At 39.0% G+C, this 24055-nt stretch overlaps 1 protein-coding gene across 5 annotated transcripts; it reads left to right on the top strand.

The window, feature by feature from the left end:
* Positions 1 to 457: 457 nt before the first annotated feature.
* Positions 458 to 22865, top strand: LOC122842090 (atlastin-2-like). Of its 5 annotated transcripts, XM_044135635.1 has the most exons (17): positions 458 to 542; positions 666 to 896; positions 12256 to 12416; positions 12687 to 12890; positions 14318 to 14335; positions 14740 to 14874; positions 14991 to 15095; positions 15208 to 15258; positions 15340 to 15396; positions 16479 to 16571; positions 16722 to 16860; positions 16956 to 17083; positions 17337 to 17393; positions 17801 to 17872; positions 19027 to 19458; positions 20521 to 20535; positions 20763 to 21063. In XM_044135635.1, exons 3-17 carry the CDS (start codon positions 12267 to 12269, stop codon positions 20898 to 20900), a joined length of 1794 nt encoding a protein of 597 aa, XP_043991570.1. In that variant the 5' UTR covers positions 458 to 542; positions 666 to 896; positions 12256 to 12266; the 3' UTR covers positions 20901 to 21063. The 5 variants fall into 5 exon arrangements, with proteins under 5 accessions (XP_043991570.1, XP_043991566.1, XP_043991568.1 ...); XM_044135632.1 differs by lacking the exons at positions 458 to 542; positions 666 to 896 and adding an exon at positions 7024 to 7110; XM_044135631.1 differs by lacking the exons at positions 458 to 542; positions 666 to 896; positions 14318 to 14335 and adding an exon at positions 6986 to 7110.
* The last annotated feature ends 1190 nt before the right edge of the window (positions 22866 to 24055 follow it).

Here is a 24055-nt window from a genome sequence, read left to right as displayed (position 1 = left end):
CTTTTGTTGTTGCTGTTTTTCGCAAATTGAATCAGATGTCACGATTGGTCACTCAGTTTGGTACTCTGTCATGACTCTGTCCACCTTTTGTAAAAACCCACTGATTGAACTCTCGGTAGAAACAGATTGAAGACTACAAGTAAAGCGTACCGGCTGGGGACACCAGAGGGAGCCTTTTGCTCAGTTTCTTAATTTAACAAGAGTGGAAAATGTCCGCAGAAAAGGTAACGTGTATTGAAAACAGACCATCAGTTTGACTTGTACTCCAGTTTTTAATCAGTGGCAATGACATGAATACACTTTAGAAAAGAAAATGAAACTTACTCTTCAAACAATGTCCAGGTGGATAGGATTGTCAGACAGCTTCCTGGACACACATCTCCTGTAAAACGCATGCTGTTTACACATCTGGTGACGCTCCGTCACTTGCTCCTCTGAACCGCCATCTAAATTTATCAAGGCCGGTTGTCACGTGTGTTTCTCGTGTTTCCGTGGCCGGTGGGAACAGCTAAATTTAGCTCTGCCGCGGATTAGCACAACAGGTTTGCCCTCCTACTTACTCTTTAACAAAACCAATTATGATTCATGCGTTGCTCTCGGGGTGCTGAACCTTCATCTTCTATGTGCCCACTTTGACCTTTATGTATTAACTCTTCCTGCTCCAGAGTGAGAACGTGATTGGAAGAGACCAGATAATCAGATAAGGACGCAGTGTTTAACAATCAGATGCGTACATCGTGTCTAGAATGTACCGATAAAACTGAATATGTTTTACCATCGCCTGCCCTTAATTTCCTACAGGAATGACTAGAGAGGGACTCCTAAATGTCACATCTAATCCGGGGATGAAGACGGATCTCCTGGTGGGCTCATCCAGCATCTGTTATGTACCCCATGTAAGTAAAGAAACTAAAACACAACCTACTCTACCACAGGATTCCTCACATTGAGCTCCAGTGTTCCGTTGTTTTTAAATGTTGTGAAACTCTTATGAGCTCAGATGATATCAAGCGTAGCTGAAAGTGCATTTTTCACAAAACGTAACCTAAACACACATGTAGAAAGGCCAGTGTAAACACACCTGGCAGTTTCTGCTAATAGAAACAGCCTGGACCAAGGCTACTGAGAACCAGCTAAAAACAAATAACTGTAGAAAGCAAACTTCATTCTGCTGCCATTTCCAGTTCAGTCGCCTTTATGAAGGACTTGTTTGACTCCAGAAATGAGTCAAACAAACAAACAAACAAACAAAAGTCAAGATCAAATTTTTGATCGGCACAAATGAAAATGCACTTGTACGTGTTGCCAATATAGAAGATGACGAATTAATTAAAGTCATTAATGATTTCAAATGGCACTATTAAACTAAACCGCCTGCCCAATAGTGGCACGAAATTCAGCATTATAAAGCCCGAAGAACAGCTGCCCTCCTTTTTCTGCATCTGTGTCAGCACTGAGGCTTTATGGGTATTTATTTGAGAGTCATCACAACTGAGAGCAATGAAAAACACTGTAAACTGCAATAAAACGTGGCAGCATTTCCCTCTCTGCTGCTGAACAGACGTGGAACTTATCTTTAGCTTATCTCACCTGGCTGGACAGAATCAGCCCGTGATAATAAACATAACCTTTGTGAGACAAAGGCTGGAAGATGAGATCATAAGTAAAGCATAAAGTAAGGAATAAATGTCCTGAGTTTTTGCATTTAGGTTTATTCATCTGGCATTCTTAGAGAGTTGGGTTATAGTAGAAAGAGAGTTGATTTTGTGCTTCCAAATCCTTTTCAGTTTTCTGCCAGAGGCCGACACGTTTTTGTTTACATCTTTCTGAAACACGAACTCTAACAAGCGCACAACACGCTGCAGACAGGGTCATGGCGACAGGGAATTTTAATGGAGAATGAGAGGAACAAACTTAACGTGCAAACAAAAGGATTCTGAGAAGGAGCACAAGACCAGAGGTTGCATTAACCGAACAATTGACCGTTTTTTTTTTTTTTTTTTTTAAACGACGGGAAAATTTCAAGCTCGTCGGTCATTTTGGCAGGTTATACTTAACACCCTTGACTGGTGCGCATGCGCAGAGTTCATCGCAGAGGCAACAAAAATCAATTAACAAAAAAATCCTTTCTGAATATAATCTCATGGACACTGAACTAAATGCGTCTTTTTGACTGCGATCTGACACCAGTCCCTTCTGCAGCGAAACATAACGCTGAAAGCTAAAAGCCCTGGTTTTCAGTTGGTATTGTTTCCCAGCCTTGCATTAGCATTTTCAAGCTGTAATTTGATTTTATCTTGCTTTTAGAATAATGGCTTCTTCATCTCTGAGTGACCTATCACTGCATGTCATGTACACTTATGCTCCGCTGTGGATAATTACACTTTCTGACCCTTCTCAGCTATCACCTTCACAAGCTCTTGCTTTTGCTATGGGACTGATTTTTGCACCAAACAGTTAGAACAAGTCTCCTTCCTGGAAAGCACGACGACTGAACATTCCTGTGCTGTTTATACTTGCATGTATTTGTTTTTGTAGATGAACGTGTCCCCTTCACGTGTTGCTCTGTCTCCAAGGATGAACCAGACTCACACAGCTCCACAATTCTCTCTTACATGTCAAGTTTGGTTTCTGTAGACTTTTTTTCATGGTGTCATACAAGGAATCAGTGTTTAAGGTGCTGCTTAAAGGGTTTGTTTGGAAGTTATTAGTGGTAACTAATTCTTTAACCTTCAGGAGTAGAAAGATGTCTTGTCACTTTGGAAAGGTAAATACACCTACCAAATGGTGGAAAGCTAACACATACTCCTATCAGTCAGCTGATTGGCCAAGATAGTGATCATTTTTCAAAACAAAACTATGAGAGCAGAAAAGCACATGTACAGTCTGACGTAATAGCTAAAAGTTTTATCCATTCTTGATGGAGATGGATTGGACGGAGTCGCAGCTGATCTGGTGGAGTGACAATACCAGAAGGTTCAACTAGGGCTAGCTTGACATGGGAACATGAAAACTGTTAGCACAAATTGTAGCAAAGTGTCTTGTGACGTTGTCGTTTTGTCAGACTTTTACTACTCCCTTACATACCACTCTGTTTCACTGATATGAACGGTTTCAGAGTAAGTTGTTTCAAATTTAAAGTCAGTGAAAACAGAAGGCCTACATCTGACTCGCTTGTTAGCCTTCTATCACTCCGAGGATTTTATTTTATTTTTTTGCATTACAACAAGCCCAAAGTGACATGACGTCTTCTTCAACAGGTAAGGGAACTGTTACTTAGAATAACTTGACAACAGCTAACTTCAAAATATTTCAACAAACTCTTTTGGCACATCCACAGGTGAGCAGTTTCCCAATCAGAAGATTTCAAAGTTATGACATCATTGTCTGGGCTTTCCAACCCTTCTAAAAGTATGCATCCTCATGAAAATGACAATGAATGTCATTTAGATGACACAACATTGTATGTGAATTTCTGACTTTCATTTAAAAAAAAAATCGAAAATAATACCTCACTAAAAAGCAAAACAAAATACAGAAATCCTTTCAAGCACAAAAAGAAGAACAAACCAGACAAAACTGAACTCAGACGTTTAATATCATGACAACAAGGATCTTTGGGAGACAAACAGGCACACGTCATCATCATCCTCTACCGTACCTACAAGTGGGTGTGAGACATTTTTCCCTGCATATTTTCGTTTTTCCACCAGGAGTGGATTGTTTTTGCCAAAAAAACACCAAAAATCACAGCTCAAGTAAAATATTTGTAGCATTTAGAGAAGTCTACATAGCTACACTTGTAATGGAAAAATATAAATACTTTCTTACTTGCCTCCAAAATAACCAGTCAGCATGAAGATATGGGCAATTATTATGGAGATTTGGTGATCCCAATCTCCCATTCTTCACTGCAGTTCTCTGACTGATGTTTGAATTTGTCCCCGACCCAACCTGCTAACTCACTGAGTTTGCTCCAGTAGAGAAAAAAAAAATACTATATAGAAATCAAGCTAAACAGGTCCTCAGCCAAAACGTATTTCTCTCACTTCCAGCTGTTTAAATCTTTTTTACATTTTGCTCTCACCATAGATATGGGCAGGTTTGGGCAAGTAATTTTTTTCGTCCCATACACACATCTGCCTTTCTTGAATGGCCTGTTTCTCTTTCCGTGGAAACAGAAGTTGTGGATTACTATTTCAAGGTTCCTGGAAATGGTGATTGACTTAAAAACAAAGTTTATATGAAGAACAAGCTTAAATTACATTATAAGGGTTTTATTAGGTGCAGATAAATGTGGCACATGTGATATCATAAACATATATTTCTTAATAAAGGAAGCTTTTTACCACTGTATAAGTGTACTCAAACGAAAGACAGGGTTTCTCTATAGCTGTGAGAGTATGCTACTGCAGTAAAATTTTAATGATCTTAAAACGACACATCCTGACCAAAGTTGCCAAAAATGTAAGGTGAGTGCTATAAGTAGATCATTCAGACAAACAAGTGATCTGTTGTGTAAGAGGCAAAATATTGAGGAGCTCCATTTAATCTGAATCAGTTTACAGTCTTGGAAAAAATACCAAAGTTTGGCTGTTTCATGCAACACTTCTTCACTGAAGACTTACTTTTGGTTATGTAGTAAGTAGACAAACAAGCATTGAAGTATTCAAGAACAAAAGTGGGACTGAGACTGAACAGACTGCTGAGACCTTCTGAGGAAATGATGCTAATTTCCTCAGTGATAATAGCTCAGATATCTCAGTGGAATGAGATAAATTAATCTGAATGGGATCCTGCCAAGACAAAACATGAACAAAACCAAAGTTTAGTTGGAAACATTGCCGTGAGATTCTAAAGAAGTGGTGAAAATGTGATTTCAGTGATACACTTCTATTATATTTTAAATATTAGAAATTCTATAGTTCATTCTGAACGAAACTGAAGGCTGTCTTGGTAGATGGCACCAACCTTCAAAGAGGAAATTTTGCTGTAAAACTGAACCATTCAGATAAACCTAGAAATGTAATGTGACATTTGATTCAAATTTAATCAATAATAATCTTAATAAAAATGTTACAAAAAAATATGTTTTGTTGCGTTGATAATGCTGCTAGAGTTAAATTGCAGACAGATGTTTGGTTATGGTTTTGAACATTATTGACATTATAAGGCTACATCTTGTGGTTTTGAAATTTACCTTTTTTTCTTTCTGTTTTTAAATGTTTCTGGTATTTCCTCATTTCACTTCTTATTGTTTCCTTAGATCATTAGCCTCTATAGTTATTTTTTAATAGTAGTGGTTGTTGTTTAATTATGTATATATTATATATTTAGATTTTCAATAATACATTCAAATATACTATCAAAAATACAGACCATATAAAAATCAATAGTCTAGTGGTGTACTTCCATAACATTTTCAGCGTACTTTGAAACAAGGGACATTTATATATGGATAAGTGTATTCCAGTGACGTGCGGTGAGGTTCATAACTGGTGAGGCACTGACGTCATCAGAATCAGATTTGCAAATAGATGCATAGATTGACAGCAGTTTACAGGTTATGTTTCACTTCTGCATCCTTACACATACAAACTGTAGCTCACAAAACACACATTTCCTTAAAAAACAAAACAAAATAAAATAATCCATGTCGAAAGTCGGGATAAGCGAGAGGAAAAAAATCACTATCGCTATTATAATCTATCGCTGCACTTGACTTGCTTCCCGAATCGTTTAGCCTAGCTCGCTGTCACTTACTCGGCAGTTGAGGAATGAACAAGACGAACGTCTGGGATCTTGAGCGCCCCCTGCCATGAGGCAAGAGAACTGCCTGCCTCACCTCGAACCTGTTCTCTGCCGTTTATAATCGCTCATTACACGAAACACGTTACACAAACACAGTTGGTGACAAAAAGCACTGTACATTATATACATAAGCTAAATTATTGGAAATAAGTTCACATATTAAATTTGTTTAAACCATTTTATTGACGCCGTACAGCAACATGCTCTCTCCGCTTAGCAGCCAGCGCAGAGCCAGGGGTTGCGCAATCCAAGGTGAGGCAGAGCTCGCTGCTGCCTCACCGGCATCGCTTCCAAGCATTTGAATGGGAAAATAAGAAAATTCAGCGATTTTGAACAAATAAAAATCGAAATTGGTGAAGCTACATGAAAAATAAATATTTTTTAGTACAAACCACCGGATGAATATAACAATTTAAATTACTTTATGATTATATATTTTCTTTCTTTCCATGATGGCTGGTGAGGCACTGCCTCACCTGCCTCCCCTGACCGCACGTCACTGGTGTATTCAATTTACAGTTTTCGTAATATATATTTCTAATCATTGAAAAAAAAAGTCACTTTAATTAAACATTTTGACCCCTTACTACAAGCAAATTTGTGAGATATAAATACATTTTAAATTGTTTTAAGCATAGTGTTTGCAAATTATGTATATTTAATTTTAGTAGGATAAGTATTACCGAAAGCCCAGAACGTCTCGAGAAGTTCAACAAACATCATAATCCAGTATCATTAATTCTCTGTTTCATATCAAGACCAACAGGATCCTCTGTCTTGGTGCCAGATCCTGCTCCGTCCAGGCCCTGATGTGTAAATATGGTGGCAGAAGGCGCAGCATAGGCAGGATGTTCTATCTTTGTAAATCATCAGTGGAGCTCTTTCCAAACACATTTTGTGTTTTTGCTTTAACACCGTATTTACAGTAGCAATAGCACATTTGTTTCGAGGCTGGTGTACTCTTGTAGAGGTACATAGCTCTTCACCAGGGCCAAAGAAATCAAATTTAACATCTGCGAAAGATTTTTATTTATTTTTTATTTTTAAAAATAAGCTATAAAACGTGAATAACCAACCAGTTTAACGATAGAAAATGAGCAGATTAAAAAAAAAAACAGTGCAGCTTTACAACTGCTGCAGCCTGGGGGCGGAGCCTTTTCCAGCAAGCAGCGCGAGAAGAATTAAAAATGTTTGACGTCAGCCACGTCAGAATTCAGTTGTCCAAGATGGCGAAGGCGAGCGGGCCGAGGAACAGAAATCACTTCGGTTACAACTCCAAAAGCCGACTCGAAGACGAAGGTACCCTCCCGCTGAATTATTTAGTCGACATTTTCGAGAAAGAAAATAGAGGTGCTACATTTAAACGGGATTGTAAGAGAAAGCGTTTTATTAAGGTGGTCTTTGTTCCTCTCGCTTTTCCGTTAGTCGGACGTCTCTGTTTTCAGTTGGAGACCCGCGGTGTTGTGCCAATCTGGGTTCAACACCCCGGCCAGAATACGTTCCTCTCTCCCTCTGAAACCCAAGCATCAGCGATAGGCGGATGCAAATAAGCTCTGGTTCGGCATATTCGGTCTAACCTTGTTTTGGCTGAGCATGTGTTGTTTGAATCAGATACTGACCCGGATGCAAAACTCAACCCCGACACCTGTCGCCTCATTTATCCCAGCATTAACTTTCACCTGGATGCTCCCTGATAACAGCCAGTTTCCTGCTGTTTTAATCTTTAAGTTAGCCTGTTTTGCTATTTGTCGCTCAAAAATGCCTAAAAACCATTGTCATTCCGCAGGGTATATACTCTGTATACGCTAATCTTATCCCAGTACTTACTCGGATATTTTTAAATGCGCTATAAGCGGGCTGGAGAGTTTGCCAGCAAGTTTATCCCCTTAACTGTGAAGGAGCCCAAACAGTGGCATGCAGTCCCTGGCTCCCTTGTTATCATGAAAATAATATCAGACTGGTAAATAGTGAAATTACAACTATCAGTGTTTGTTTCATATTTATTTGGTGCAGTCATATTTACAATAAAATCTCATATTTTCAACTTAAAAAATATGGCAAAGTACAGCTGAGTCTGACACCCCAGAGGACGGATCCACTCATCAGTCCAGTCAATCTGGTTCATTTTCTTTTCTCAGTCTATGACACATCTGTAGTTCAAAGGAGAGATTAAAAAGACATGAATGCACCTGTATTTCCTGTTAACTATTTCAACTGAATAGATTGTATTTTACTTGTTTTTATTATTTGTATATATATATATATGTATGTAAATTCATACATTACTTAGCCGCAATAAAAAAGGACTTTTAAACAGAAATGTCGATATACTAAAAAGTATGTGCGTATATGTACACTTAGTAGTACTTGGTCGGTTTCTGTTTTGCATGATTCACTGGATCAGATCGAGGTGGCATGAAAGAGGTCATCTTAGGTCAGTCAGCTGAGGAGGTAATGTAACAAATGTCTGCATTGTTGGATCTGGTGTCCCTCATGTTCTTCTTAGCATTACAGCTCTACAATACTGGGGAAATATATAATTTGACTATTAAATATTCGGATGAAAATATCAACTAGGACTGGATGATTTCTTGTAAATATGTAATTTGTCATTTTCATGACACTACTTCCTTTTCAGTTATTACATATCTGTCCCACCCCAGATATGGAGCTTTAGGACCAAACTATTGGCTTTGCCTTGCAGTCCTCTCAAAGCTATGGCTAATTCTGCTGCATCTTTTTCTAACATGTTGTCCTTCCACTAAACTTTGCATTAAGTCCCTGTAGTGGCAATCTTCTGCTACATGTGATACCATTATTCTCTTTGGATTTCAAAATTTAGGATTAACAGTTTTAAAGACTTGATTTTAGGGAAACTGTAAGAAAGTATCTTTTTTTGTGTTTGGATGCAACATAGTTTGAACAGTTTCTGTAACTTGACTGGAGAAACCAAGCAAGCAGTCTTGACCATGATTGTGTGCACAACAACGCAGCCACTGTATCAGCTGCAACCCATAAGCACCTAAACGAGCAAACTGTTTGTCAATGATCACATTAACAACACAGCGCGTTGTTAATGAAAACACGCTGCTTAGAGTAATTTCCTCTTTATAATAAAATGTCCAATTGGAATTGAAGTAATGAAATAAAATAATTTTTCAATTATAACTAATCTCACTTGTAACTGGACGTTAGTCGCAGCTGCCTTTTTTAAAACCTCGAGGTGGCACTTACTCAAAATAATGACAAAATTAATTTGAAGATTTTTAAGCATATGTTTTTCAATGTGAAAATTAGGATCTTTTGGAGAGAAGTGGCATTTGGTGAAATTTTCAGTGATTTTTCAGAGGCTGGCATACACTATGAGTGTGAATCCGTTATCATATTGACCTTTATGTCTGATTTCATACTGGCTGACTCCATCTTAATCTGCACTTTGTCCTTGTTGGTCAGCCTGAAGCAGCCATACATGTGTCCTCCCTGTAGCCAGGATCATATGGTTTGATACTTTAAATGTAAAAATGTTGAAGAGTCCGTGTTTGATACATCAGATTGCTTTTACTCTCGGCTTTAGGCCCGAGTTTTTTTGATTACTTAGATAAAAGAGTAATCAAGAATATTTCTAAATCGAATTTTAGTAGCTTGCAATTCTTACTCAATAATTGTCATTACTTCATCTTGTTTTAAGTCTAGATTAATGATTTAGAGCTTTGCTGTAGCTGGTGGACCTTGGTGTCATCAAAAGCTATGTCAGATGTAGAGCAGGAGTCATGGGAGTTGAAACTGATTTTTGTATTCAGTGTGGTAATATGGGTTAGACTGCACAGATGCAGAGTGAACGATGGAAGCTTATGAAAATTGCAGAAGGCAATATAGTTATAGAGGTGCTTTCCTGTTGACACACAACGAACCAGTGGCATCCTTTGTTAAATTTGTGACACTGTGTATTTATTGGGTCAGGTACAGGACACAGTGTGTGTTGTAAAGTAACTGATGCCCTGCATTAGTCCTTCTAGCCACGGGGGAGTTAATCAAGACTGTCCCTGCTCGGACTTTTCCTGGTAAAACCTACAACAAATTGTACTAGTAAGATGTTAATCAAAAGCTCTACATTAAAAACAAATTTGATTCTTTCAAGCTATTGATAAACTAAACATGAAGGGATACTTTCAATAAGTCTCCCAACTGGATAAATAAACACTAGAAAAAAAAGCCAAGCACTTCAGATTAGATATGACTGTACATTTTGTTTCTGAACTAGCAAATTTTAAACCTGCTTCCCAAAAATAATACAAATTTACAAGAGTTCAACTGAGCAGCTGGGGTTTAACAGTTTTCCTCCTTTGATGACTCTGGGCAAAAGATACTTTACAGAATTGGATTTGAACATAATCACTTATTCTGGGGTAGTTCTGTAGTTTCCTAGCGTAATTCTAAAACAGTAGTGGTGCCAGTGCATTTAAATACAAACCTTTCATAACAAGGGGAAAAAAAAGACAATGAAGTTTGCAACATGATGTCTACACATTATATCAGATTGCAATCACCTCTTTAGTTTCAGAGTGTGCAATATTGTAAACACAAAAGACTGTTTGGGTGCAATATTATTGCAGCCTATAATAGTTCAGGTCTGTTCAGTTCTTAAAGAGTCTCTATAGATTTGGTTATTTACTGGTTGGTTTGCTAAATGTGATATTAAAAGAAGACATTCACACACCTGTTACTTATAATCATAAAACAGTTCAGAATCAAAATCAGAAATCCTTTTCTTCCAACTTTTACATTTCTTAGAGTGCAGTGCAGTAATTGTTGGGTGATAATGTATTCCTAGTGTTATGAACTTGCATTTATCATGCTAATGTAACACTTTGCCAGTTACAGTCTGAAACCAGCAGATGTTCACAGCGGTAATGAAGGACGTTGCTCAAAACGCTAGAGGTCACAGAGTCACAGGCGTACATTAGAACTAGAAAAAAAACAGATATCTGATATCTTCATGGCAATATTATCAATATTATTCCTGTTGCAAGATTTTCTAATATTGTGCAACCCAATGATCTGATATTATCTCTGTTGCTTAAGAAGCATCAAAGTATGATGGCAGATTATATTTTTTTTTTTGTTAGGTTCTTTTATTCTTGCTCTAACCTCTTTATTATAAAGTTCCAGTCGTGGTATTTGAGCCATGCTGTGCTTCCTTGTGCACTTTCTCTCCTCCTCCACATGTTCTCTGTTGCAGTGCAATGCTGTCTCCTTGCAGTCCCTGCAGAATGCCGTCTTTGTGTCAGTCCACTTCTCTCTACGGCTCCAGTCTGCTCCACTTTATTTCGCTAAGTGCTTCTCTGGGCTGGATGGGAACCTGCAGTGCCACAAACTGAGGAAGTGTTCAGGGCTCATTTGTGTGCAGAGCAGATTACAGTAACCGACTTGTGCTTTTAACCTTGCAGCAAGTCCAGGTTGATTATTGAATGTTAAATTTACTTTTGTTTTCCTGGTATGAGAGTGTTGCTTAATGTTTTTTAAATATGCCCCTTAACCAGCTTCCAGAGTTATGGATATTTTAGTATGGAATTAATTATCTTATGATCTTTACTATTAGAAAATGGGGAAAATCAATCAAACTGAAAGTTAAAGATTTTATTTCTTTGTCAGCAAGTTTGACTTTGAGGAAGCGCGTCTCAAACCTTTAAACAGACTGAAAGTGATGAGTCTTGATGGGAATTATTTGAGATGCTCAACTCCTCAGGTAACACGGGACAGAAAGGTGACTGAGATGAGTAATGTTTAAAATTTGTGGCTCAACCTGTCTGATGCATTTTTGTCTGAGTTCAGGAAGTTTTACTCAAACCTTTAATCTGAAAGAGTTTCCGACTGAAAAGAAGGAAGGGAGGTTGAAATGTTTTGCTTTCAAGAGACTAAACTTAAATTGGCAACAGATTTACATCTTGAAGAAGGAGGAACTTTTCAATTGTGCACATTTAAGTGCCTGAATGACTGCCACCAATATAAGCTAAAATATTGTGACACAGGAGGAGATGTGCAGCCTGATTTATATTTAATTGGACGGTTATCCCTGAAAATTCAACGTGACAGACAGCAAATATAAAAATGCTGTCCTGGTGACATACTTGCTTCGTGTCCTTTTTTTTTTTTTTCCCCAGCCCTTTGTGTATTTCACCAAAAGGCTATTTTCAGTTTGACCTAGATGAGAAGTTCAGAGTGAAAAACGGTGTTCGGTGCAGCACAGAAAGCAAGAAGAAAGCATCCTCTCTCCAGTTTGATGTAGTTTATTATTTTTCCTCACAATCAAATGTTACATCTTGACTATAAAAATAATTGTATGTGTTAGTTTCGGTCTGGTTTACCTTCTGATTCTAATATTGACCTGTCACGACGAGGTGACTTTTGCTTCTATGTTTACCTTTCTCTTTTTGCTTTCCAAAGGGTTTAAAGACATGGAAGATGGCCCGATCATTCGCCGCAGTCAGAGGGCTCCTCTAGCGCGGCCAGAAGACCTGATGGACGGGTTAAACATTAGGACCATTACCCCAGAGTCCTATCAGACCGACAGCATCAGTCCTTCACCAGATGAAGGGATTGGGGAGGTAATATTTTAAGATGGGTTTTTCTTTTTTTCTTTCAAGCAGATTTTTTTTTTCCTCCTAAGAAATGTTTTTAAGGTAAAATTGTATCTGGAAGACAAAAAGATGATCATTAAAAAAAAAAAATGGAATTTAGAATTATAAATGTGTATTTATGGTGCAGCTGGTCGGCAGGGAGAGTTGTCTTAATTTTCATCTTCTTGCTGAGAAGATGAAAATCTTCATGAGCTCGTTTGGATGCCAGTAAAATCTCTCTTTGAAACTCCCCTTTAGCCTGTGGAGAGGCCGGGACCCGTCCAGATCGTCCGAGCCAGCGAGAGCAATTGCATCTTTGAGCTGGACGCTGCTGCGCTCGAGAAGATCCTGCTGCAGGATCACGTGAAGGACCTGAACGTGGTGGTCGTGTCTGTGGCTGGAGCGTTTAGGAAGGGCAAGTCCTTCCTGCTGGATTTTATGCTGCGCTACATGTACAATCAGGTATGGTTTAGCATTGGTTTAGGTTTTTAACATTACAAGGGCACATATGCCGTGCCAGGCAGAAGGTCGCATACACTCACTGTTGCATGAAAGTCATTAATTTTAGACTTTTGGTGTTGCTTTGAACTCCTCTTTTTCAGAGTGGAACGTGTATACAACCGACTTTTGTTTTTGGTGTTATTGTGTTGTGACCAGGTTGTCGGTAGAGTACCCAAAAAATACTCAAGTAAAAGTAAAAAGTAACTGTCCAAAAAATTACTCAAGTAAGAATAAGAAAGTATTTGGTAAAAAGTCTACTCCAGTACTGCGTAACTGATCAAATTATCAATCATTTAATATTTAAAAATGACATCATCGGATGGACCAAAGTATAAAGTTGTAATTGTAAGAAACAAAATGACAATTTAAATAAGTAACAATAAATAATATCAGGCTAAATACATTTTTTCTAAACTAACCAGATCTGCTGCAGGTGTGTGTCTTTGGTGAATTTTTGTTTAAAACATGTTTGTTTTTCATTTAGTGGGTAGAGAATTCAGACATTTTAATCAAATAAGAGTGGCGGTACTTCATAATAAAATTACTCAAGTAAAAGTAGAAAGTACAGTAAAAACACTCCTAAAAGTCCTTTTTTATTTTCAAGAAAGTTACTGGAGTAAATGTAGATAGTTGTGTGTTGTAACTTTGGTTGCAACACACAACAGGGTTCAAGACTGAACTATTTTCTTGACAAGTGTGTTTTGGAATAAGCTTTAATGTAAGTTGTGGCAAAGGTTAATACGAAATCCACCATTAAAATCCACACATTAATATAAGTTTTGTAATGAGTGTATGGGAATTTTTTGTTGGCACAGTATATGTTGGGATTAACTAAATTCAGAATTAATTCTTATAAATGTTTAACATCCCAGGAGTAACTAACATAACAAGGTATTGGTGGAACTTAACGGTGTGGATCAAATTTTTTATTTTATTTTATTTTTTTCCTGCCTCCTCAGTAACCTGGGTAATTTCTTTATCTTTCTCCCTGCTCCATTTCTGCTGCATCTTTTTCATTTTAACACTCCTGCAAAAGAAAGATCTGCAGCAGAGCACTGGCTCTGTGTTGGACCCCATGGTGAAAAGTTCATGTCTCATAGTCTGAATGTGCCTTATTTAAATGCTGAACCTTTTTTTTCTTTGTAGTATAAAAGGGAAACTTTCCAAAAGGTCATGCTTTTGAGTCATGTTTCTAAATGCTTGTTTAAAGTTCTGCTTCCTTTGACACAGTGATCGTTGCCATGGATGAGGATTTTCTTTTCTTCTGTTGGATGGGACTGCAGTGGTGTTCCTTTGTGACAAATTATTTTGTGTAGAAGTGGATGACGCTAATTTTTTTTTTATTACAGCTATCTTTTGCCTAATGTTTTTTTTTGTTCGTTTTGCAGACACCAATCTCATCCACGGTAAGTTTAAACCACTGTTTTTGGAATAACGTCTGCTCTTGTATGACTGACTCTAAACAACTGCTGCTTGTTTTCATTTGTGACATTCTGGGTTGCACAGTCAAAAGGAGCCTTAAGAGACATGGAGACATCACCTGCTGCTAATTAGGAGGATGTTTTCTGCTCACGCAATCCTTTTAAGATCTCAAGATCTCTAGAATGTTTTTAAAAAGTAAGCTTCCTGTAGCTTTTATAGGATTTGCCGCAGGGGGATAAATGCTGCAATCCCACAACTTATTAGAGCGTTTGAGAGTGCTAAAACACAAAATGTACTGCAGGTGTTCTGTGCCAAGTTCTGTTTAACTTGGGTCGCTTAAGCATTTCCTTTTTTGTCCCTTCCATGCTTTTTCCCCTCCATCTTGCAGCACAGCGACACGTGGATAGGAGGAGACCATGAGCCCCTGATTGGGTTCAAATGGAGGGGAGGCTGCGAGAGGGAAACCACAGGAATTCAGGTGTGGAGTGACGTGTTTGTGGTGGATAAGCCTGATGGCAACAAGGTACTGTTTTTTTTTTTTTTTTTTTTGTTTTTTTTTTTTTACTTCCTTGATGCAATTGGAAATTATTAACTTCCTTATTTAGAGTGAATTTTTCCACACTGTCTTGTGTTTCGTAGGTCGCTGTACTCCTCGTCGACACTCAGGGAGCATTTGACAGCCAGTCCACCATAAAGGACTCTGCTACTGTGTTCGCTCTCAGCACCATGACCAGCTCTGTCCAGGTAACAGAAAACATGTCATTTGTTTTAATGTTCACGTTTTGTTTCTGCTAAAGACATAAACGTGTAATTTTTATTTTATTTTATTTTTTTTCCTCCATTTGCTTGTCGTCAGGTGTACAACCTGTCCCATAACATCCAGGAAGACGATCTGCAGCATCTGCAGGTTTGTGTTACTTCTTTCTTCAAAAACTAAATGGTTATTTTGACTTTTTATTCTGATTTTCTGCTTTTCTTCTTCATGAAGCTCTTCACTGAATACGGACGACTGGCAATGGAAGAAACTGAATCGAAACCTTTCCAGGTGCTCACTGTTTGTCTTAATCCAGAATATATAAGCATCTAAAACTAATTAAACCCAATTAAATATCACCATAAAAATACCTATAAGTTATATTTACCAGCTAAACATATAATATAAAATGGGTGCAAAATTTTGTTTTTGCGCTGCATAAAAATTACCAAGAAATTTTTTTTAATGAGTCTCTTACTCTTTTTATTTTAATTAACAAAGTGTTATTGGTGCTGCTGCCAGGCACTGGCCAGAATCAGACTTATGCTTTAATATGCAGATTTTTAATGTTTAACATGATGTAGTGGGTTTTTTTTCTTGTGCGTGGGGAAATATTCCAAAACAATTCCATGAGCCGTAATACAGGTGCAGCTCACTCCTTCAATTCAACAACCAAAACTATTCGATTGATTACACTCACAGCTATTTGATCGTAGTTAAGATGACTGTCTGGATCTTTGTCCAGCTGAAGGTCATTGAAGCCCTTTACATGGAGACGGAGCTGCAACATGTCTGTGTTGTCTTCAGCATGCGGTATCCAATCAAATGAATTGGATCACTTGAATGTGGTGGCTGGAACAACTTGTTGCAAAATAACAAGTGGTGGCTGGAGTCACCACAGACATACTGTCCTATCTGAAACATATGGGCTAAATTTGTCACATTCCTTGAGTTAAAAACTCTCCTCAGCCAGAAACACTAAAAGTTGTTTTTATTTTTGACCCAGAGGAAGGAAAAATGACAAGATTGTGGTTCAAGGGCACAAAGCTTTCTTTTCAAAACAACATTTAGTTGAATTTTAGAGCATTACGTTGTTACAGGATGCTGCATAGATGCTGATTCAAGGTTTTTGATTCCAAGAATATCCATTTTTAATTTTGTATTATCTCTTGAGATGTACCTTTGTGTATAGTTGCTGAATAGCAGGGTGTCCACTTTTTAACCTTTGTTCATTTCTACTCATTAAACAATTCTCATCAAAATTCTTTGTGAGCACAACATCGGAAAAAACAAAACGTTAATCTATGTGTGTTCATTATGAACGCCAAAGTTTTTTTTTTTCTAACCGTGTTTCTCTTCTTTTTTCTTTTCAGTCCTTAATGTTCTTGATTCGGGATTGGAGTTCTCCGTATGAATACGTTTATGGACTGGAAGGAGGACAGGCTTTTCTACAAAAAAGACTGCAGGTGACATTTGTTGGAAATGTTTGCTTGTTCCTAAAAAGCATGGATTTGATCTGAATAAGAAAACTTACTTCTAAGACATTTCTCCAGAATCCCTTTTTCTAAAAGATGTAAACGAATCTGCGCTCTAAACCGGACCCTTTGCTCTTACAGGTTAAAACCTGCCAACACGAGGAGCTGCAGAACGTCAGGAAGCACATCGACTCCTGCTTCAGCAAGATCAGCTGCTTCCTGCTGCCACATCCAGGCCTCAAGGTGGCCACCAACCCAGAGTTTGACGGGAGGCTAAAAGGTGGGACTGAAACGACACTAGCTTGATTTAGAATGCAGATTAATATCCACGTGATGCTTGGATGAAACGGGTTTTTTTTCGTGTGTTCGTCTCAGACATCGAAGACGATTTCAAGACGCAGCTGGCTGAGCTGATGCCTTTGCTGCTGGCCCCAGATCATCTGGTGGAGAAGCAGATTGGTGGAAGCAAAATCACCTGCAGGGATCTGGTGGAGTACTTCAAGGTGCTGCAGCGATTTCTGAGTAGCTTCAGTGTCGGTTTTGCTCTCAAATTGTACTAATAAGTACACAAATTCAAAAATTTTATTGATTCTAAGAAATATGTCAGCTACCACCGAACAGACACGACGTTCTGGATGGCGAGTTCGGTTTGAAACTTTCTGCTTTGTTTCGTCGGCGCATCTGGAGATTTTGTGTGATCATAGATGTAAAAGTTTTAAAATAATGTTTGATTTTGGGGGTTTTTTTTCCCTGCAGGCCTACATAAGGATTTACCAAGGTGACGAGCTTCCTCATCCAAAGTCCATGCTGCAGGTCAGTCGCCGTGTCTTCAAACAGAATAAACCGATTATTGTAGTCTGTTGAAAGCTTTGAAATAAATGATTAGTTTTTAATATTTTCGCCTCTCAAAAGCTCAATGATTTCTGCTGCTGTCTTGTCCTGTACTTAACGGTGCGTTAATGGGCTCATGAAGTTATTTCACAATGACGAGCACAATCAACTTTCAACATCGGCAGAGCAGCAAATTGTGCAAACATTCAGAGTATAAAGGGTGAGACTAGAAACCTCTGGATGTTTGGAAAATACTTCTAAAAACCCGAGGTCTGAATGAATTAACAAGTGGAGCATTTTATGATTGTCATATTTGTAAAGCCTTTACACTTTTCTTGGTCTGTTAATGAATTTTACATGTCTTTTCTAACTGTTTTATTTGTGGTCAGGCTACAGCAGAGGCCAATAACCTGACTGCTGTGGCTGGAGCCAAAGACTTGTACAGCAAGAGCATGGAGAAGGTGCGTACATTATGATAAAAAAAAAAAAAAAAAAACTCCCCAAAGCAGAAAATCATCCAATATTATGAGAAAAAAGAGCACAGAGCATTTATTATCAGACTGTTTAATGTTAAAGCAGCCGTTCACACATTCAGGTGTGGCTGCAGAAGTGACAAAGCCTCAAGGCTTGTAGTATTTGCTGCTTGATTTGAGCTTTAAAGGTCAAACTGAGAAAAGTCATTGAAGTTCTCATAGGATGTTTGATGATGATAATAAGCTTTTAAATGTTTTTTTATTTTTATTTTAAGACGTTTCCACAAGAATGGAAGCAGCAGGAAATGCCACTGTGTTGTTGAGGAATTTAACGCCACGCACAAAGCAGTAAAATTGTTTTTGCTTAAACTGGGAACATGTTTTTGTTTTATTTATTTATTTTTTTAGAATCACAACCAAAAACATCCAAAATGAGACTACATCTATTTATGAAGTAACTTATGGGATTTAAGGAAATGCCTGAAGACAAAATGCTTGGTTCCATTTTGACCATGTGACTTTGCTGCTCTGAACTTCTAGTCAAGTGGATGCTGCAGCTCCCCCTAGTGGCTGGTGACGGATGATTTGAAAAATCAATGGATACGTTGGCTTATAATAAAAAATCTGAGCACTGCTGCAGTATGATTTGGAAATGGATGTTATTTCATCAGTCTGACATTTTCCAGGCCTGGAGTAAAAAAATAAAAAAAAAATAATAAATTTAAGCAAAATGTACTGAATCAGAATCATTCAGTGTTGGAGCAGTCTGCTCCTCTTGCTCTGTACATCAGAGCTTCTGCAGCAGCAATAACATAATATCATAACATCATTTTTCTTGTGTCTATCAGTGTCTCAACAAAATAAGCTCCTAAAACTACAGATGTATAATAATAATAATAATGAATTTTTTATTATTTTTGTCTTTATAACAATCTACTAATGTGAAATGGGGGATAGGAGAAGACGACATGAAGTTACAGAAAAGTTCACTACTGCACTTATTGATGGGAGCCTCTATACTGAGCATCACCAGAGTCATGTTGAAGAAAACGGTTTAAGATGATTTGAGCGGTCGTGGACTTGGTCAGGAATAACTCTGGTCATTTTTCTTTTGTTGTTTCTTTGTTCCCTCCCCCCGACAGGTTTGCGGAGGGGACCGGCCCTACATGGCCCCGGCCGACCTGGAGAAGCGCCACGAAGCTTTCTGCAAAGACTCTGTCACGTTTTTCCGCTCCGTCAAGAAAATGGGTGGCGAGGAGTTCTGCCAGCGCTACCAGGACCGCCTGGAGTCGGAGCTGAAGGAGGCCTACACCAACTTCTCCAAGCACAACGAGGGCAAAAACATCTTCTATGCAGCCCGCACGCCCGCCACGCTCTTCGTGGTCATGTTTTTCACCTACGTGTTGTCGGGGGTGACCGGCTTCATCGGCCTGAGCGTCTTCGCGGCGCTGGCCAACCTGGTCCTGGGCGTGGCGCTGCTGCTCCTCTGCATCTGGGCGTACGTGAAGTATTCGGGAGAGTTTCGGGAGGCGGGAATGTTGATAGACCAGTTGGCCGAAGCGCTCTGGGAACAGGTGAGCGGTCAGAGTGGAAGCTGGACGGAGTGTGTGTGTTTCCTTTCATGTTGTTTGAGTATATATGGATTTCTGTGGGATGTTGGAGTGTAATTTTGTTTACAACAAAGTCATGTTGGTCAGTAGAGAAGAGATATTCTGAAACATTTGACCAAATGGAGACTCTTGACCAATGAAGTGGAACATTTTATGGTTTTTAAGTCGGGACACACCAACAGGAAAAATTAAGAAGTGAACAATCTGTTTGATTGGTCCAGTTGTAGCAAAATCCAGTGAAGGCGCTTAATTCTCAAGTAATTTTAGGATAAATGTCAGGTGATTTTTGTGTAGTTCTTGGCCTTCTTTCTCTAGTCTCTCCATTTTATGTCTTTTTTTACATCGTGTAAAGTCTTTTGTTCTTATTTGGAGGTATTTTGTCTTCTAAGAAAAATATACTGCATGGAGTCTTCCGAAACAGATAAACACTTGAGCAATGTTCCTTAAATCTTAACATCTTCAATCTTTGGCAACGCAGGACTAAATGAAATGTATTTTTAAAGACCTTTGGCCTTAATTCTGAGCATCGTTGCAGCATTTACCTGCAGTACTATCTTAGTATCTGCTTGTGGGGGGTGTCCATCTGTGTGTCGTCATGCTCTTGTTGTTTAACATGATTCCGTTTCCACTAAGTGGAAGACTGCAGAGGAAGCTCTGAGTGGTCAGACTGGACGCTGACGTTGATCCTGGGTTCATTAATCACTGAGCAAAATGCAGGTGTAAACAAACCCAGAGCGTTTCTCTGACCTCATAAACTGACAGGTGAACTGATGCAGAAACCACCTTCATTAGACTGAATGTCTTCAGACTCAGTATCAGTTTTATTAGTGCCAGTCTGGGTCGGTGATGTTCCTCGATGTTTGTTTTAATGCAGGGCTGTGGTGTCTAGAGCTCACGTTGGAGTTTTTCTTTCCTCCCTAAACTCCGCTGTTAGCCAGGAGAAGCAGCTCTGTTTTCTGTCCCTCACGTCTCCTGTTGCTTCTCCTTCCTTCCTGTTTTTCTCTGCTTGCCTCCCCTGCTTTTCAGAGGACAGTCAGAAAGGTGAGACGTATCGGCTCCCGTTTCTCGATCTTCCGCCTGTCCACCTTTCAAAGCATCCCACCTGATTTCCTTTCCTTCTCCTCCTCTTTCTTTTTTTATTTATGTGCTTGAATCCTAAACGATATCCCTTTTTCTTTTTCTCGTCCCACGTCCCTCTCTCCCGCCGTCCATCTTCACGCCAGTCCTCCTCATTTAACTCTGCTGTTCCTCCTTGCTTTTCCTTCCAGGTGGTTTCCAAACTCTTGGAGCCCGTCAGGAGCCACCTGGCGTGGCCCCTCTCTCTGCTCCCTTCCCTCCCATCAGGAGCCACGCTTGGACTCAAAGCTCTGGTTCCTCTCAACAACAACTACAAGAAGACCAACTAGCTGCTGGCCAGCTGCTGGACTCAGACTCTTTGCCTCTCACGTAGAAATGTCCTCTTTTTGCTGCCGTCTCCTTTAATCGTCTTTCAGTCCTTTTTTTGTGTCGGATTCTTGAACTTTTTTTGCTCAGTGCGGAAACCTGCAGCCGTCTGTGGATCTTAAAAAGGCAAACCGTTTATAATCTTATTTAGATCAAAGTAGAAACGTGGTTTTTGTTTGAGCACCTTTGGAGCATGTTGGGGTCTGCTTCCTGTTTTCCTTCAGTTTCCCTTTCAGCATGAAGAAATGCTGATTGTTTTCTTTTCCCCCTCTCCATTAGGTTTTGAAGCCACTTGTTGAAAATTACATGGAGGACAACGTACGACAGACGGTCTTCAACTCCATCAGAGCCAGTTTGACAGAACAGGGCTCCCAGCCCACCAGGTTAAAGACTGACTGACCGCTCCCGCCCTTTGTCTCCCCCATCATCGTCTTCTTCCTCCCAACGCCGTCTGTCCACTGCTAGAGCTGTGGGACTAGTTCAACACCAAAGCTGACCCTCTTTCTACGTTTTGTTTTTGTCGGCGCCCCGTCTCTCTGTTTTGTAGCCTTGCAGCGTGACCTGCTCTTCATCGCCCCCTAGTGCCTCACTCAACATGCTGCACAGTCAACGGACCGGGCAGAGCGTCATCTGCCGTGCTACATGTTTTTTTTTGTTTTGTTTTCTGGAGTCAGACTGCACTCTGTTCAAGATGAAGGAAACTGACAGCTGTGGGCAGCTGCTAATGAAGGATGCACCACCCTTCAAAGTGCGCGTTTTCTTTTCTGTTTCCCTGACATCTTCTCAGCACTACTGACTCATCCGCTCAGAAAACCAATACCTGGTCGATTCCTTGAATTCTGTCGAAATGAAAAACACAAGCTACGGAAATAAAGCAAAGCTGTATTTCTTTCCAAACACTAGGAGGCGACGTTTTTAATGATCAAACTCTCTGGAGTCGAGGCTGCCTTCACCTTTTCCCCTTGTCCCTTTAATACTTCTTATAGATAAGTGAAGAGCTGCAGGTAGCACCAAGTGTTTCCCTACTGTTGTTTCTTTAAGGGGGTCTGTTGTTTTTTTGATTGTTTTTAGATAGCAAAGTGTGCTTTGAAGCAGCCTTTGGTGTCTCATAGCAGACGTGCCAGTACTGAGCTCTGTGCATGCTGTAAAGAGCTTTTAGAGCCCAGCTATAGACGAGAGGATAAGTTTTAAAGAGTAAATTAATTTTTTCTTTTCTCATCCATGCCTTCCATTAAAGCTGCACCAGCACACACTGGTTGCAGCCTCAGAAGCTGTGGGAGGTCCAGCTCAGACCGTCGGGTCTCGTTCACAGTTTGATTTGATGTTCTGTGAAGTTAGTTTTTCATCGTTTTGAATTTTTTTGAATTGTTCCCTTTTTTTAAAAAAAAAAAGAAAAAAGAAAGAGCTGAACTTGAATCTCTTGCCGGCTGTTTCTCGGCCGGGGCTGGAACCTCCCAGACGTAGAACGAAATGGATTTTTAATGCACAACGCGAACCTCCCTGAGGAACTCCGCCATGTTTTTTGTTTCTTTTAGCCTTTCACACCAACAGCTGCACGTGTCTTTTACACCGATTCCATCCTCACCTCGATCAGCAGTCTCGTAATGTACAGTTTCTCTTTTTCTGTGCTCGTATATTAAATCAGGCATGTATGTTGATTTAAATAAACAATGTACACATTTTTATAGATGATCAGTTTTCCACGGCTGTTTCCTTCCAGCCTGGTCTGGTAAAGGAGAAGCTCCTGCTGTAGGTTTCCATAAGCTGCTCATGGTCACCAGGACGGACTGGACGGCTGCATGTTGTGGATACTTGTATCCAGACTGGACCGTTTGCTGGGCCGGAGACATTAGCCTGACTTTTAAAGATATCTGGTAATTTATTTTTGTTTAAAATGTTCATTTTAAGAATAAATCATACACACAGTGCTCTTGGCTCCTATTATTTTTTCTGGAATCCCTTTTAAGATTTAAAAGTATTTTTGACACTTTATGGCAATGTCGATAAATCAAACATTTGAACAGATGCTTTTCAGATTGTAGCTATTACAAACCCAGATTTCATAGGAACAATCGGCGTGCTTTTGCAATCTCAATTCTTATGAAATCAATTAAAAGGTTTATTAATCACTTTAGCAAATGTTTTCTGAAGCAGTTGCATAATTTGAAGACGAAATCCGTTTTGAAAAGTGTTCTCGCAATGGTTTAATTTGACCACATGATGGCGCTAAGTGCAAAGAAGTGGTAAAGAATCTAAAGACAACCAATCGCTAACGTGTAATGATAGAAAAATTTAAAGCCACAAATTAAAGACCATGATCACCTGTTGCCATAGTTATAGGAATAAATGACCAAGTATGAAACAAGCGGCTTAAAATGAATGCTCCGAACATATCACTGCTTACGGTAAAATCTCGGCATAAAACGGAAATTTGTTTCTTCCAACGACATGAAATTCAATATTTTCCTAGCTTACAGGATTGTTTACACTTTATCTTAAATGCAAGATATTGAGCCAGCTTTAAAGGGAAGTGGTGGGTTATTTGCTGGAGTTTAGTGTTCAACAGGATCTATCATGTAATTGAAAAGTTGTCAGGAATTCAGTCCACAAAGTGAAGCTCATAGATTCATTTTACAAAGTGATACGGAGTTCCACAAATGACCACCAGGAGGAGTCAATGTTTTAAAAAAAGATTTATTCTTCCATTAAATACTGTAAAGAAGCTCATAACGCCTACACTGCTTTTAAAGCATTTGTTGGTTACGATGTGTACAACTCGGTGGTCTATATCTGGTCAGTACTGGACATCTAAAGCAGACTTACAAAAGCACACTAATAAATGTAAACAAACAAAAATACACACACATAATCTAGTTCTGAAGTGAGAGCTTGGAAGACTTTATAAACTATTGCTTGTATAAAAACCTAATTTTAAAAGAAACATAAAAAATGGCACTCCTCCTGATTTAATCACTTTTCACATTACTCTGCATGTTATGTTGCAGTCATTCGTATTTTCAAAAACGCATGCTTGGTGTAACAAAACAAAACACTAAAATGAAATGTGGGGTAAAAAATCTGAACAGACAATACATTCCATTCAAGTCAAAATGTTATC

This window comes from Gambusia affinis, linkage group LG13 (genome assembly GCF_019740435.1).
Source record: "Gambusia affinis linkage group LG13, SWU_Gaff_1.0, whole genome shotgun sequence".
Taxonomy (NCBI): Eukaryota; Metazoa; Chordata; class Actinopteri; order Cyprinodontiformes; family Poeciliidae; genus Gambusia; species Gambusia affinis.
Note: the sequence above shows the minus strand (reverse complement) of the source record. Positions and strands in the feature narration are given on the sequence as shown.